The sequence below is a fragment of the Mytilus edulis genome, chromosome 10, assembly GCF_963676685.1.
Source record: "Mytilus edulis chromosome 10, xbMytEdul2.2, whole genome shotgun sequence".
In the NCBI taxonomy this organism is placed as follows: Eukaryota; Metazoa; Mollusca; class Bivalvia; order Mytilida; family Mytilidae; genus Mytilus; species Mytilus edulis.
The window spans coordinates 60,295,498-60,313,476 of NC_092353.1; the positions used below are offsets into that span (position 1 = coordinate 60,295,498).

The 17,979-nt window shown below is 29.8% G+C and overlaps 1 protein-coding gene across 3 annotated transcripts in view; it reads left to right on the forward strand.

Moving 5' to 3' along the window:
• The window catches only part of LOC139491605 (leucine-rich repeat-containing protein 70-like), a 34,571-nt gene extending 16,954 nt beyond the window's left edge, over positions 1-17,617 (forward strand). For 2 of the 3 annotated variants that reach the window (XM_071279370.1, XM_071279369.1), the window contains exons 3-13: positions 1,625-1,696; positions 5,017-5,088; positions 5,639-5,710; positions 6,663-6,734; positions 7,459-7,530; positions 9,451-9,522; positions 11,111-11,182; positions 12,909-13,060; positions 14,074-14,244; positions 16,199-16,234; positions 17,213-17,617. In XM_071279370.1, the coding sequence (XP_071135471.1) occupies positions 1,625-1,696; positions 5,017-5,088; positions 5,639-5,710; positions 6,663-6,734; positions 7,459-7,530; positions 9,451-9,522; positions 11,111-11,182; positions 12,909-13,060; positions 14,074-14,244; positions 16,199-16,234; positions 17,213-17,217 (868 nt within the window). In that variant the 3' untranslated portion in view covers positions 17,218-17,617. The remainder of the gene's footprint in view (positions 1-1,624; positions 1,697-5,016; positions 5,089-5,638; positions 5,711-6,662; positions 6,735-7,458; positions 7,531-9,450; positions 9,523-11,110; positions 11,183-12,908; positions 13,061-14,073; positions 14,245-16,198; positions 16,235-17,212) is intronic. The other variant, XM_071279371.1, reaches the window with a different exon arrangement.
• Positions 17,618-17,979: the final 362 nt, after the last annotated feature.

Below are 17,979 nucleotides of genomic sequence, written 5' to 3' on the forward strand. Positions count from 1 at the left end.
ACCTCAGATTTAGATTTTCGTGATATAAAACCAGAAACTGTTAACTATTATGATATAGGACCAATCGGTTTTGATTGAATATCATAATTTAGAATCATTATCATTTCAAGTACTTGATTTAGAAACTTAAGCTCTTTGTTATCTTTTTTTAGAACCCCAAGCTTAGAATATCATTATATAGAACCATAAACTCTTTAATATAATGATATTGAGCCATGCATTATTTCATAAAATGGTTTAGAACCATTATCTCTTCAAGTTCTTGATTTAGAACCTCAAGCCTAGAATATCATGATATAGAACCATAAACTCTTTAATATTATGATTTAATATTAAAGATTTAAAATATCATTATTTAGAATCATAATATCTTCAAATTCTCGATTTAGAACCTCAAGCTCTTAAGTAACATGATTTACAACCTCCAGCTAAGAATATAGAACCATTAACTATGTAATATCATGATTTAGAGCCAACCTGACTTTAATCTTTTGAATATCCCGAATAAGAACATAACCTCTGTAAGGTCTGTAATATAACGGAGTAGTATAATCTGCTTTTCAATATCAAGATTCATGATAAGGCAGTAGGTTTTGTCATCTCATAACTTAAAACCAAAATAGGAATCATAAGCTTTGTAATATCATGATGCACAACAATGTCCTTAGCACTATCGGGATTAAGAAGGTGTATAACTATAGGTTTGTTAACACCATGATGTCGAAATACAAGCTCTTTGATACGATGATGTAGAATCACAAGATTTTCTCAATCTCTAGTTTTCTATATTGTGTTTTATGTACTGTTGTTTGTCTGTTGGTCTTTTCTCTATTTTTCATGTTTAACTTATTAGTTTGAATGTGCCTTTGGTATCTTTGGTCTCTCTTTTAGAATCACGATCTCTTCGATATAATGATGTAGAATCATAAGCTATGGATATCATAAATAATAACCATTTTCTCCTTACTATGTATAATGAAAAACTATACGCTTGTGATATCATGATACATGTGACATCCGTGAGCCCTTTCATATGATGATGTAGTACCATAAGCTGCATGTGTGTGTGTCACGATGTAGTATCATAAGTTCTTAATGTTCTGTTTCATTTATTTTTCTATTATCTAAAGTTTTAATAATTTAAAAGATTTTAATCAGCCTTTACAAACTGTCTTTTTGTTATCATTTGAAATACATCTCGCAGCGATATTGCATTTTTATGCTGATGCAACTGAAAGCAATGACCAATCAGTCTTTTCCATGTATTTAAGTAAATTGAAAGACTTTTAGTCTGCTTTTTAACTGTTTTTTACTATAAAATTTGAAAAATTTGTCTTGTCGATATTGCTTTTTTGTGCTGATGCGGCGTAAAGACATTACCAACCAATCGATCATAATATTGGTATGCACAGCTCAAGGAGAATGCGAATGAAATCCATGACAGTTTCAAACGATAACAATAACAATACCGATACGCAACAAGTATGCATTCAATTCTAAATGAAATTGTGTCATATGTAAATTATGTTTAGAAAATGTGTGTACCGGATAATTTTTATTATTTTGTTATAATCGCTATTTATTGATTAATATGTCCCCTTAAAGAATTGTTCTCCGTTTTCAGAGATGTTTCGAGCAACCGGATTAGTGCAATAAATGCCACATCATTGTCAGGACTAACATCACTTATTTCTTTGTAAGTTCTAAATATCAATGCTCAAAAGCTATTTGCAAAGGAGGTATGCCTCCTGCAATTAAGCTTTTGTAGAAAGTTGTAATTGAGCGCTCTCAATATTAACAAGAAAGTGTGGTATGACTTCACATGAGATAACCATCCATCTAAGTCACAATGTATAAATAGTTAACAATAATAAGTCAAAGAACAACCTTCAACACAGACCCTTGGCAAACCCCATATTTTGTATTATCTTTATTGACACATTACTGAAGGTTGTATCAGCAATGTCTTGAACAAGTGCATAAATCGCCGCCGATTAATTGTTTTTACCAGGAAAAAATATTCCTAAGAAATGTAACATTTGATAGAAAATTGTGTTATAGGTACTCTCAAGTGTACAAATGATGATAGATATTTATATTAATTTGTATCAATAGATATAAGAAGATGTGGTATGAGTGTCAATGAGACAACTCTCTACCCAAGATACAATTTGTTTAACTTCACCATTATAAGTCAGAGTATGGTCTTCAACACGGAGCCTTGGCTTACAACGAACAGTAAGATATAAAGGGGGTTCAAGATGACAGATCTTGATTCTTATATTGAGGCAATGAAAATAAATTGGGTTAAAAGACATACAGATGAAACTTGGGCAAACTGGAAAATTATTCCAACCTACTATTTCAGTGAGCTTAGGGGTAAAAACATAATATTTGAAATAAATCTGGGTTCTCAAAAATCATTAGAAAACATAGAAAACCTGTCTAATTTCTACCTAGAAATCTTAAAATGCTGATTTCAAAATGGTGGCAGGAAGACAAAAAAAAACATGAAAACTATAGAGATATCAGGAAACAAGTTATATTGGGAAATCTACATATTTTAGAATCAAGGCAAAAGTTTGCATTTTAAATATGTGGTAGAAGAAGATATAATTTTTTACAATGACATAATCGACGATAAAGGAGAAATTTCTCAAAAAATCTTAGATAAACTAAAAAGGAAACAAAATTGGATAGCAGAAACATGTATTTTACGTAAAGCTATACCCAAATCTTGGAAAGAAAAAATAAAGAGTAAAACATCAACAAATACTAAAATTCATATTCAACAAGATATAAAGATAAATTGCCATGGATTGTATTACAATCTGGACAAAATTTCATTCAAAGAAATATATAATATTTTAATTAAATCTAATAAAGAGCTCCAAGTAGGATTCTATGTATGGAAAAATTATTTCATTTTTGATAAAGTTACTTAATTTGTAAAGAAGAACCTTACTTTTACATTCAATTTTTTAAAAGATAATAGAATGAAAATGTTTAGATTGACATTACTGCATAACATTACAGCAACTAATCATACTTTGTACCGTTGGAAAATATCGGATAATCCAAATTGTGTGATTTGTGCCAAATGTGATAACTATATTCATTTTTCTTTGAATGTAAATGGGTAAAAACTTATTGGTCAATAATTTATTACCTATTCATGTATTTAAATATAGATCAACATGTCTTCTGTATTAAAAATCTTGTACTTGGAAATAAAATTGAAGATATTGAATATAATCCATTTAATCATGTCATACCAATGATTTGTTTTGTGATTTATAAATGTTCTTATTTATCAGAAAAGAGAACTAAATTTGTGAACATGTTGTCAGTTCTAAAAAAATGAAATTGAAACACATCCAGATAGTCTATTTTTGAGAAAATATCAGAGGAAAATATCAAAACTTTGATTATATTTATTTTTTATGAGAATTAAACCTTAAATAAATACGAAAGTATCTAAATATCAAAGAATCAATCAATCAATGATTTAACAAATCAATCAAGATCAGATGTCAAAAGCTCCTTCTTTAATCTCTTCTATATACTTCATTTTTACTTACCTGAAATATTCAAAATTTTCTAAGTTTTAAAATTTAAACATTTGATAAGTGACTTGATGACTGTCATAACTTACGCACCATTTCATGAAATTATTTGCCAAGCCATGAGGTCGACCATGATTGATCATTGTACTTTCGGTTTAAACTAGTTTTATTATATCAAAACAAAATTTCTTCCTTATATAATTGTTTATATATAGTATATAGGATCACTGAATAATGTATATGTATTGTGTGCTCGTATGAATACTTTGTAAAATGCAACTAACACAAGATATAAATATAAGATATATTTTGCTTATCAAATCACTTGGTTTTATTAGCATTTAATAACACAGGGAGGAACCTTAGCGACATTGTTCACAACCAGAAGTGATATAAAATATTTTAAGTTGAAAAAAATAAAATATAACGGGCCCCAAAAATTACTAGTGTAAAATCATTCAAACAGGAAAACCAACGATCTAATCTATAAAACGAGAACCACTTATAAACCACATCAGCAAACGACAACTATTGATCATCAGATACATGACTTAGGACAGTTGCAAACAAATGCAGCGGTCTTAAACGTTTTGATAGGTACCAACCTTCACCGTTATCTGAAACAATAGTGTAGCATCAGTACATAGAAAGACACAATATAAAATATCATTGAAATGGCTCAATTCAATCTGATTGATATTAGCAATGTCTTTGGAGAATGCAACATACAATTATCTGACAATAGTCATGCCTCTTTAAACCAAATTGCATGCATTCAATTCTTGTACGATATGACAGCATACTGTTTTACTGAATCTTTAAAAAAAATATTTTCTATTGGAGTGACAAAAAACGTTCAACGTGTTGGCTTTGAAACTTCGTTCTTTTTAAAACAAATTGAAAATCTATAGTTGCCGTTACGTAAAATTGGCACAAGGATTTTACCGTGCAAACACAATAAAAGGTAGGACAGTAGTTGATTTTTGGAAGGATATTTGATTCCGATAATTGAAAAACGTCATCTTGAATGAATGTGGTTGTTAGTTTAACATTTCCAACCAAAAACTTCATACCAATTTTACGTGACGGCGACTATATATATCTTTTATAACTTCGTATTATGACAGACGTTTTATGCAATTTGTGTACGCTAATCTCCGCATATTTGTTTTGTAAATCTGATTCTATGCGTTTATTTATATCAAGAATAAGCCTTTTTCAAGGCAATAAAGATGAACCATTTCTTTGGTTTGAGATGTTTATCAACCACACTCAATCAAAGAATTCTTTCGTAATTGTCATTGACCGGTTTTGTAAATATATCGGCGCTTATGGACGACATCAAACTAAAATCTATGACAGATGTGATGATTTTAACTTTCCAATCGTTAACTTTCGATTTACCGGCTGTTGCTACCAGTTATTTTCACTTATGGATATGCTGTTGTAGAACATTTACCGAAAACGAAATTTCAAGTATAGAAGATGGTGCTTTCGCTGATCTTCATTCTTTGGAAAGATTGTAAGTATTTCATTACAAAGTGCAGACATGGAAGTAAATATTTAAAATGGTAATATATTATTCTAATTCAAATTTTGTAATCAGCCATTTATTTCGAATTATACACATATCCCCTATAACATGTAATACACATACCCCTTTAAAAAAACACAAAAAATTGTATACAAAGTTTAACACAATTTCATAAAGGTATACAGAATAAAGTAAACCATAGATACTTGGAGAAAATGTTACAATCAAGTGTATAGAAGTGGAACGACGTGATAATTTCGTTTAATAATTATATTTTAATCACCTGTAAAAGGATATGGGTAGTCTTGACGAAATTCACCAATTGAAATATAACATTTCTGTGTGCCATTTTAAACAATCGAAAAAAATTTAGCAAATATCATTATTTGATTTGGCATAATATAAGAAAAATGAAAATGTGGTATGTTTGCCAATTAGACTACATTCCACAAGAGTTATCAAATGAACAATTAACAACATCATTTTAATCGCTTTTTATTGATGAATGTCTACTTTAAGAATTGTTCTCCATTTTCAGATCTCTTCAAAACAATAAAATTAATTCAATAGATGCCAATTTATTATCAGGATTAACATTACTTGAGGACTTGTAAGTACATAACAACTTAAAATCATCGTGTTTGTTCCTTTGTGAATGCAATCACGAAATTATAATGCATTTGATGCATTATTTATTTTTAGGCGATGGGTTTGTTCATCCCAGGGTCCTTTTATTTAATTTTATCGGCCTTCAATATGTGAACGACTTAGTAAATGACTGATTTTCTCTAAAAAAAAAACATTTGCGATTATCCATAGTCATTATATTTATGAAAAAGTCAAGTTAACAAGTTGTTCAATTCGATTCGAATATTCTATAAGATCTTGGATAGATATAATGTTATTCTATTTAATTTGCATAAATCTTCGAGAGGTATAATGCATTTATTTATCTGATTAACAAATTAAAAATCAATATGAGAATATGTTTTATATGTGAAGTTGATTTGTTCTGGATAACTCTTAAGTAAAAAAACCAATAATTTCAAAGATGAGAACATATCTAGTAACTTTGTGTCTATGTCTGTCTATATGTTATTTAAGGAATGACTGTAATATTTTTTCTGTTTATAAAGAAATAACATAAAAAATTTGGTGCACACTGAATAACGCGCGTAGCGGGTTATTTAACAGTGCGCACCACATTTTTTATGTTATTTCGAATAGACAGAAAAAATATTACAGTCAATTCTTATAATTTAATTCTAAATTCCATTTTAAACCGGAGATAACCATGAAAAAACGTTGATGACGTCACGGTCACATGACGAAATTATATCTATGGGCTGATAACAAAATAACGTCAGCCAATCAGAAGACGCGTTACATCCAAAATTAAATTATGTAAAAATGTCATGGCAAAAAACACCGACAAACCATCAAAAGATAAACAACAATATATGAAAAAAATAAAATCAATCAAAAACTAAGTGAGTGCATAACAACTGAATCATGTGAATGTATGCACAACTGATATCATGATATTGTTTTTTTTTGTGTAGAAGTTTAGACAACAACGAAATTTCTACCATAGAAGATGGTGCGTTCTCTGATCTTGGGTCATTGTTAACATTGTAAGTATTTAATTGCAAGTGCAAATATGGAAGAAAATATCTAAAATTCTAACCTTTTTCATCGACAAAATAAAAAAAAACAAATTATGCAGAAAATTAAAAATGTGATGATATTAAGCCAAATGATAATGCATATTTTTAATTAGCCAATATTTCGAATAATACGATTACACTTTGATCACAGATACCCACCACCTCACCCCTCCCAGAAACAAACATGTATAAAAGAGGGACAAAAGATACCAGAGGGACATTCAAACTCATAAATTGAAAATATACTGACAACACCATGGCTAAGAAAGAAAAAGACAAACAAACAAAAAATAGTACACAAAACACAACATAAAAAACTGAAGACGAAGCAACACGAACCCCGCCAAAAATTGGGGATCATCTCAGTCGCTTTGGAAGGGTAGGCAGATCCCTCACCATTTGTGACACCCGTCTTGTTGCTCCTTTTAGTGCAAACCTGGTAATTAGTCTAATTTGGTGAGTCAAATTCGTGAAAATGATACTGGATTGAAGTTACGACATTAGGAACATATCTTTTATCATCGGCGAAACATATATTTAATAACGGTCAACCAACTTGTAATGTATAGAAAATTTGTTCAACTGTTAAATTTTTCTAATATATTTTCATCTTGTTTGTTTTTTTTAATGTCACAATAAACACTATTTATTGATTAATATGTCAGCTTAAAGGATTATTCTCCGTTTTCAGATCTTTATACAGCAATAAAATTAGTTCATTAGATGCAAAATTATTCTCAAGACTGACATTACTTCGTTCATTGTAAGTACATGACAACTAAAAATCGTATTTGTTCTTTAATTATGTTTTAAATAAATAACAATGATGTGACAAAATACATAAAAAAAAAAAACAAAAAAAAAACAAAAAAAAAACAAACAACAATGTATAAAACAAAACATAGAAAGTCAAAGACTAAACAAGACATACCCCACAAAATACCGGCTGAGTTTCGAAGTAGTTTGGAAGGGTGAGCTGACAGGTTTTACATGTGACACTTAATTCGGCAAGTCCATTTCAGGAAAAGATGACGCGATTGTACATGTAGTAACGACAATTGAAGCAAATCCGTCGTCATGAACATTCACAAAATTGTGCAGAATTAATATATTTATAATGATAATATTTAAGTTCCTTATTGGATTAATTTTTAAATTATATAAGTTGCCAATGCGTATCACGATGCAGGGATATAGACATATTAGACACCAGTCCTTCTAGTTTTGTAAGCTCTTTAACGTATACAATTCTTGTCAGATTATGATGGAATTCATATATTTAAGTTTATATCACTTATATTCCGGTCAAGTAAGAAAATCATTGCTAAACAAAAAATTTCAAAGTATTATGTTCCTTACAAGTTAAAGTTTTCTAGATATTTGCATTTCAGCGATTTCACGCCTACTATCTCATAGGGTCGTTATAAATCTATATTGACACATTCGTGAAATATATAGCAGCAATGTCTTATACGAGTTCGAAAATCAGCGCTGGCCAATTGATTATACAGGATTATTGTTGCTTACAGATGAAAAATTGTATTAGGAAACTCTTAAGTGTACAATTATTGCCATATAATGATGTTAATTGTATGAAACAAGTATGTCAGTCATGTCTATCTCAACTTTGAAGATCAGTGCGGATCAACTATTTAAAAAAAAAAAGTAATTCCCCATTAAAATTCATATTTATTTATAAATCTGCGCTCTCACACCTACATTTCTTGAAGGATTGTTATACATTTGATAACAAAGGTTGATGTTTTAGCAATTTCTCACAATTTTTTGGCAATAGTTGTGTTGGAAATTTCAATATATTGAAAAAAACAGAGATGGAAAATACATGCTTATATTTCTTGTAAGATCATAATAAAAGCTTAAAAGATTTTTTTTTTAATTATTCATGTACTGCCTTTAGTCAGATCAAATACATTGGAACTCTGGTCTTGTCTTTCTATAAAACCAGGTCTTATCCACCATTTTATACATAAAGAACATGTCTGTACCAAGTCAGAAATATAACAGTCGGTTTCCATTTGTTTAACATGCTTGAGCTTTTGATTTTGCCATTTAATAAGGAAATTTCTGACTTCAATTTTTTCCTGGATTTTTTCAAATTCTTAATATATTACTTTTTGTTTAAAAAACACCTGGATACATGTATCTTTTATAATTCCTAACTGTAACAGATGTTTTAAGCAATTATTGTCAGCAATCTATAGTCTCCCTATATATTTTTTTGTTTGTTTTTTGTTTTTTGTATTTATTTTCAATTAATTACATCAAAAATCAGTCATACTCAAGCAACGCAACGAGTTCGTATGACCGGATAACCGAAACCCGAAGTCGGCACTACTCAAGTTGTTATCATAACAAAGTGGTTAATTAACATTGGAATTGATTAATGAATATCAAGAGAAATTATCAGTGCAGCCTGGTTTGTCCTCGCTTTTCAATTTTTGCTTTTTACATTGATTTGTACTTCCTAAGATTAATTCAAATAATTTGATAACTGATATACTATTGTTGCTACAGGTTTCAAACACAAATAAATAACAGTACCACACCCAAACAATTAAATTACTTAAAGATTTGTTTTTTACTAATTTCTATTCTATTATTATCATTTGCTAAAAGCGTTTAATATATTCACAACTGATATATCGATATATTTATTTTGTAGAGAAATCAGTGAAAACGAAATTACTAGTATAGAAGATGATGTGTTCTCTGGTCTTCAGTCTGTGATTTCACTGTAAGTTCTTTATTAAAAACAGCGAACATGGAAGTAAAAATTAAAACTGCTAATGTTTTTGATCGACAAATCAAAATAGATTAATAAGAGAAATACTGCAAATCCAAATGTGATAATACTAAGACAATTTTGAATTTAAATGTGTAATCATGCAGTCATTTCGAATAATGAAACTATATTACACATACTCACTACCAAAAAAACTAAAAAAAAATACTTACCCGTCCACGTTCACTTTGTGTTCTGTTATATGTATTTCTATTTATATCCATCTGATGAGTTAATCCTATTTCAACTGATTTTTATAATTCGTTCTTATGTTGTACTGTTACACCATTGTTCAAGGTTAGGGGAGGGTTGGCATCCCTCTAACATGTTGAACCTCGCCACATTCTGTATGTAGCTGCCTCTCTCAAATCAGGAGCCTGTAATTCAGTGGTTGTCGTTTGGTGATGTGTCACATATTTGTTTTTCGTTCATTTTTTATACACAAATTAAACCGTTAGTTTTCTCGTTTGAATTGTTTTACATTTGTCATTTCGGGGTCTTTATAGATGACTATGCGGTTTGGGATTCGTTTATTGTTGAAAGCAATACGATGACCTATAGTTGTTAATTTCTGTGTGATTTGGTCTCTAGTGGATAGTTGTTTCATTGGCAATCATACACCATCTTTGTTTTATATTTAAAATCACACCTACTTGAAGAATGTTTACAATCAAATATATAAAAACGGAACCACGCAAGGAAATACCATACTAGTAATAATATTTTCACATTTCCAATGGTAAGGGTTCAAAGTCTTGATGAAATTCATCCTTCAATTTATTGTTTTTACGTTTTTTTTTAATATATCATTACTGGGTGACCTAAACAAAAAAACAGTTCTTAATTTTCTCAGATAGCACATTTAATTTTGTAAACTTTCCAATTGTATAATAAATACAATTACGCTGCAAGTGTACAATATTTAACCTAATTAATGATGATTTATGTCATGATAATTGGAAGGTTTAAATGCATTCATAATTCAGTGATCAATTCAAGAATAAGTTTTATATGGGATGTTCATTTTTCCTGATGAACTCTTATGTTAGAAATGCAACACTTAAACCTGTCATAATTAAAAAGAAAAGATAGCATATCTAGTACATATTTGTCTCTGCCTTATACGTGTGTTGTTAATATCGGCACAGAAGATGACATCAAACTCAAATATGAGTTAGGATGAGTTATAACGACATGAGAACCGAACCTGATGTTGACACTACACAAGTATTTGAGGTCTCCATCACGTATTTGTTGATTATCATTGGAGGTGATTAATGCATAACAAGAGCCATTATCAGTGCAACCTCTCCTCGTTTGTCAGTAGCTGCCGTTTGCATTGATTTGTACTTTCTGAATGGATTTACTTGGGCTTGCTCATCGGTATACTTTTATTGTTTCTGACCTTTAAAAGAAAGTTACGGTACTACTTCCGAACAATTCAGTTCTTTAAAGATTGACATTATAAATGATTATTTTTCTTATTTTAATTGCCCGAAGGACGGAATTCATGCACAAATTATATTTCATTTGTTTGTAGATCTTTAAGCAACAACAGAATTTCTAGAATAGAAGATGGTGCGTTCTCTGATCTTCAGTCTTTGCGATTAATGTAAGTAGTGTATCGCTACATGCAAATATTGATGTAAAGATATAAAAAAAATGCAAACCTTTTCGATCGACAAAATAGAATAATAAGAGGGATTTATCATTCCAAATTGTTAAATTGTACGTATAAAATAGTTATTCTTTCGTGCAGATATTATTCAAAATGCTAGAAACAAATCGCCACTTGATAAAAATCAGATCTGTCAGATGCTAATTTAGATTTGTTTATCCTCGTGTAAGTTCTGAAAATCTCAAAATGAAATGAGTTTACACCAATTTCTAATACAAATTAATCGGCCAATTATTTCGAATAATGCTTTGACACGACATTTAGATCATAATACCACACTTGTATATACAGTTTGATATTATAAAATATAATATTACGATGCAAGGACATTCTATGCTAGACGTTAAAAGAGCAAATTTTCGATTTTTTTCTCTTGTTTAATTGTTCTAATATTTTCACATTTCCGGGGGTAATGGTCCAAAGTATTGGTTAAACTCAACGTAACATTTCTTTTCATTTTTTGTTTTGTCTTTGACAATGAACATTTGTGAGTATCAATACTATTGTTTTATTTTGCATGATATAGAAAGAAGAAGATATGATGTGATTGTCAATGAGACGACTATCTACGAGAGTAACGAATTGGAATATTTAAAATGTAACGCCTGAACGTATATATATATAGTTAATAACTATTAAACACATCGCGAGTCTTCGATTTTCAGATAGCACATTTAATTTTAAACTCCCACACAACATGTTTATTGTTTAACTGCCACATGAAGATTAAAAAAAAGAACATCACAGGGAAGCTTTCAAATTAGATTATTTGATGACGCTTCTAATGTCTCATTGATTAATGCGATTGTTCACTTGTTGGTAATATGATACTGTAAAAAATGCGGTTTATAAATGAAAATAGGACTAAACCGACACGAAGAAAGCACAAAATCGTAAGCAACATGTACCAAGGAAAACTGATATATAGGTCATAGCGGTCGATAACCGTTGCGATATGCTTCTTGACGTGTGTATACCGTAGCTGTTTGTATAATACTACATCATTGTACATATCATTGTGATTTGACTTCCATTTTTTGTTGAAGTAATAACAGATAATAAAAATACTGTTCTTTATCAAACTTCTAACATTTATACATTAGTATGATAACTTATTTAAAAGTTAAATCTATTTAAAACAATCACTTATTAACTTGTTCTCTTTGATGTAAGTTAACGACTATTTAAACCGCATCTGGTTAAAATGGTTCTGCATAACTTATATTTTTCTGATGTTGCATTATGCTATAGATGGAAATAATTTGACAACGGTATCTGCTAATGTATTTAACAAAGATGTAGATCTTCGTTCATTTTGAGTACCATTGCTATATGAAAAACTGTTTCTTTGTGAAGTATAATTCAATCTTTGAAAAAATATGATATCACTTGAATGTTTCCCAAATGTACTTTTTTAAATGCATTAAATTGATTTTTAAGTTCACTCAAATTGATTTTTTGGGGGGCATTCAATACTATTTGGTTTGACGTTGATGTTATGTATCTATCATATCTATCAGGTTATTAGTTTTATATATATTTATTCGTTTTCACAAGCTGTATTCTAAAAATGATTTCATTGAAAGTTTGAAAGGAATCAAATGTTACGGTGAAGAAAGAAAATATTCTTTTTTTAAATATTCAAAATTACGTGTTGTAGGCAACTTCGTGGTAACCCATTGATATGCTGTACAATGGCTGATTTTTTTGAATGGCGATCAAATCAAACCAATATTGGGAGAATCTCTGGCACTTGTACTGATTTTAACTTAACCACTGACATCAACAGTTTTAATGCATCAAAGTGTCCAAGTAAGTATTAAGTTGTTTTATTTGAAGAGTAATTGAATTCATAGATGTGCCGGTAGAGAAGGACAAACACTCGTCATTACTGTATACTTTTTTCTGTACTACAGTAAAACATGGCTAAACCGAATCCTGCGTAAACCGAAAACCTGTATAAACCAAACATGTTCTTAAGCACTGTCATATCAAATTGTATGCGTTGTCAACTTGATTAAACCTTAAACCGAAAATCAGTCAAAACATGAAGTAACCATTTCACTATGCAAATAAGCAAGCACACAAGCGCTTATTGCTTTTAAATGACGATCACTTGCTTTTTTGTGTGAGTAAATTTCTAAAACACATTATTTAATTCTTACATAACTAGATCTTCAAAAATACACAAATATTTATTATTCACATTATGTGTAACTTGATGAAAGAAGTGCCATACTAGCTGTGGGGCTATGTTTGGTCCATCATTTTCTACTTTAAAAAATGCCTGCACCGGGTCAGGAATGTTCTTTTACAATACTACAAATATCTAAGATCATCATTAACAGAAGGATTATCTCCGGAATCTATAATAATATAAATTTACATAAGTGCATGTTCATCTGTAAGATAGAGTGCCTAACAATGTAATTTTAACACACTATTTAGTATGTAAATATAAGAATGTTTAAAATATTTACAAAATGATGAAAATAAACTCAATATTACGCTAGACCAACTAGCTTTATCAAGCGTGCATCTATCCAGGTGAAATCGGATGTAGATGATACGAATCTTTTTTTTTTTCATCTGTAAGATAGATATAGATAAACACATTCTATGAAATCACCCATAACACCTTTGCATCATCTTAGTAAAAAAAAATATTTGAAGATTACAATTGCAAAAACTGACATTTAAGACATACTCATAAAAAAAGGTTGCCTTAGAAGCATGAAGGTAATCAACGTAACAACTGTAAAGATTATGTTTTTGTTATTCATGATTAGAATAAATAAATCCATTAATAAAATGTTTATATTTAGAAGTTGATGGCGGATGGAGCTCTTGGGTGAACTCAACATGTTCAGCCACGTGTGGAAACGGCATTCAATCCAGAAATCGTACGTGTAACAGCCCATTACCTTCCGCCGGTGGAAAATATTGTGAAGGGTCTAATGAAGAATCATTAAAATGCAGTTTAACTGATTGTCCAGGTATTTATAAATACGGGATTTATAAAGTTAATATATTATGCGTACCTAATCATGTATTTAATTTTTGGTAAGGCAGAGAGACTAAAAAACGAAGAAGAAAAAACTAAAATAGAAAGGTTTACAATTCCGGAACTTCGTTTTGAGTATCATATAACATTTATGAATCTGACCAATAAACAGAGACTGTTTTGAATCGTACAAAACGTTGGTTTAATTGCAAACCTTTTTTATTTTTGTTTTTCTTCCTCGATTTTTAGTCTCCTCCGGAGGAACAACAAACTCATTTTGTACCGATTGACTAAGATGAATGTTTTGAAAGCAAGACATTCATAAAGTGTTATTCATATTTTAGAGCTAAGTACGGTGTTAAAATGAATACAGGGGAAAACTATTCTTGAAATAAATGTATTGCATTGGGTTTGCCAAGGTAATACATACGAATTTCACTTTAACGTGCAATATACAGATATACCGGCGTTAAACGCAAATTACAGACAATTTTTAATGAAACTTGAGAACAAATAAGGCTTGATATATGATTTTATTTCTGAATATAAGAAATTACTTGCCGATATATTCCAATGATGGTGAACTCCTTTATTTATGAACTACTTTACAGTAGAGTCAACCGGTTACTTGTTTCATCGATACTAAATGTTTATACAGAAGTATATAATATTCACACTATATACGCAATTTAATCAACTTCCTTATGTCATATACTTTATGGAGTCAAATATCAAACACAAAATGTTCAGATATACTTTTTTGAAATTGCAGTAGGGTTCAATTATTTATATACTGCAAAATGTTATATAACACGGCTAAGTCTCTCAGAATGATTAAGAAGATGTGGTATGAGTGTCAATGAAACAAATGTCTTTTTACGAAACAAGACTTTTAACTCCTTATAGTTATCAAAGGTACCAGGAATATAATTTTGCACGCCAGACGCGCGTTTCGTCTACATAAGACTCATCAGTGACGTTTAATTATTTGTAAGGATTTTTCTTGTTATTAGGATATAAGCAATTACAATTGATTTGAAATAATTATCAATAGATTTTTCATACATTTAACATTGGGACGTTTTTCTTTCGAAAACTATGGTAAATCTTTAAAGTTTACTACATGGATTAAATTGAAAAATCTTAATTTTTGAACAGGAGTGACGAAAATCCTCACGGACGACGCAGTGATAAAAGCAATCACATTTAAATCAGGGCGGCAGCAAACAACGACAAAACTTTAACTGACTGAAATTTAGCATGATTCTTGATAAAATTGATTTATCCTGGGTGTAATAACTAACATCGTGTGTAATGGACATATCAGTCAGTGGTTGATTATACCACACGTAAGGGAACACTTGCTTCAACTAAAGGCATAGATGAAAACGCTATTAACACACTTTCAAGGGCCCGTTTAATATGGCACGAATTTGTTTTATGTAAATCTTACAAACTTTAGGATCATATAAAGAGTTTTTTATTTATAAAACTTTGCATTGTTAAACAAATAAAAGTTAGGAGATGATGTTCAATTATCTCTGTGGTTTAAAGGATATATAAATATCAAATTCGAAAAAAATATTCGTAATCGATGTCATAGGAATAGTCCTACTACCATATATGTCTGTTCTATTCCGTACAGATATTTTCCTCCGTTATATATCGAGGCACTCCTACTTGGGATATAGGTTTAATGCTTCATGAAATATTAACACGGATATTTACACAGTGTGCTGGGGCGCTTAACTTTAAAAAATGATATACTGTGGATTTTAAAAACAAGTACCTGTATTATGTTACAAGCAGACTTACTTTGCAAAAAGAAGAAAAATATTTACTGAAATGAAAACAAGTTATTCTTATCATGTAGATTTTGTGTAGCTATAAGAATTAATTTTATGAAGCCTGTCACCGGCATTTAATGTTTATTATTGTATTTACAGAAAAAAAAAGATGTAAAAGATCAAGAAAGAAACCAGGTAAATGATATTAAGATTGATATTTTATTTTCACGCATGCGCATACAACTTTTGTTACCCTTTTATGAAATAATGCGCTGTAGATTTACACTACGATTGTAGAAGTACAATATTCTCTAATCTGTCATTCCCTCCATCGATTCGTTTATTCATCGTTCTTAATAAAGTTGAGAAATTTTGTCGATATATATTTCTATGACTGTGAGGTCACATTTACATCTAACGTTGTACAAATGTTAGTTATGATATGACATATCTAAGTCTTTGTATTGTGAAGTTTTTGAAATCTTTGTTTTGTTTATTACCATGATTTGAATTCTCACTCGATTTATGTTTTTGAAAATTGTATATTATTATTATTATCCTAGCTCATTAAACAACTCGACATGAAAGAGTAAGGGGTAAAATATTGATGAATTATATTTTATATTGGTATATGTGTATGTATATGTATATGTTGACATACATCGTCTATTTCATTACCTACATAAGTTATGAAACAACGTGTCAGTTTTTATGATATTTTATGTATCATTAAACCAACACAGCATTAAGTTTTTTTTAAATGACCGTCATACAAGTGGGAGGTTTAGTTAGCTTGAAAACCTGGTTTTGTCAACCATCTTTTACATTAGAAAATGCCTGTACCAAGTCAGGAATATGACAGTGTTTATCCGTTTGTTTGATGTGTTTGAGCTTTTAATTTTTCCATTTGATTAGGGACTTTCCGTTTTAAAATTTCCTTGGAGTTTAGTATGTTTGTGATTTTACTTTTTGATAACGGGATTTTAAATGCTTAAATACTCTTTTGCCATGCTATGACAAATTTAAATTATTTCTTAACTTAACTCCTTAATCTAGATAAAACAAAACTCTAATTATAGCTTTGGTAAGCATGTTCGATTATATTAAAATCAAATATAAAAAAAATCCATATTCATATTGACATTGTGTTTGATCATCATTTTTTTCTTGTAGAATAAAAGAGAATGGAGGCCAGAAAATGGAAAAGATACCAGTATAGACAATTGAATAGAAGAGCAGATACACACCACAAATAACGTGTACTGCATGGTTGTCTTATATCTGGGGGGAAGATGCAAGACAATAGACTCAAGAGGGATTTTATCTATAACATATGTTTTATTTCTTATAATTGTTAATTACTTTTTATGGGTTATATTTCCTTTCTTCTTTCTTTCTTTTTTGTTTCTAATTTGTTGGATGAGTCCACATCAGACTGAGTTATAATTTTGGTATATCAAAATACAGACCGATATTTTCTGTATAAGCCATTAACCAATATGTATGAATATGTATTTTGGAAAAATCGACCTAAACTATTTGATCCGGGTTATTTTTATAATAAAAATTGATTTTATCTCTGTGTGTTATTTCTTCCATATATTATGTTTTGATTGTTCCCTAATGAAGATATATCCTGTAAAAAAATACCAAACCCCAAATCAAATTAAAAAACAGAAGTCCAAAATTGCATATCCCAAACTTAGAATAGGCTTTTTCCGAATAAAAGGGCTACACGAACATACACTTTTAATATGTTAACTTGATTTTGTAGCCCTGGGTCGATACTGCCTTGCTTTTAAAAAACAAATTCTTGAGAATATCCTCAGCTCAGTAAGCAGAGCCTGAGTACTGTCATTATATATATATGATGCATTTCTTGAGTTCACCGTTGATTAATACTTTTACTATGAAAGTGATACAGATCTAATACAGATCAG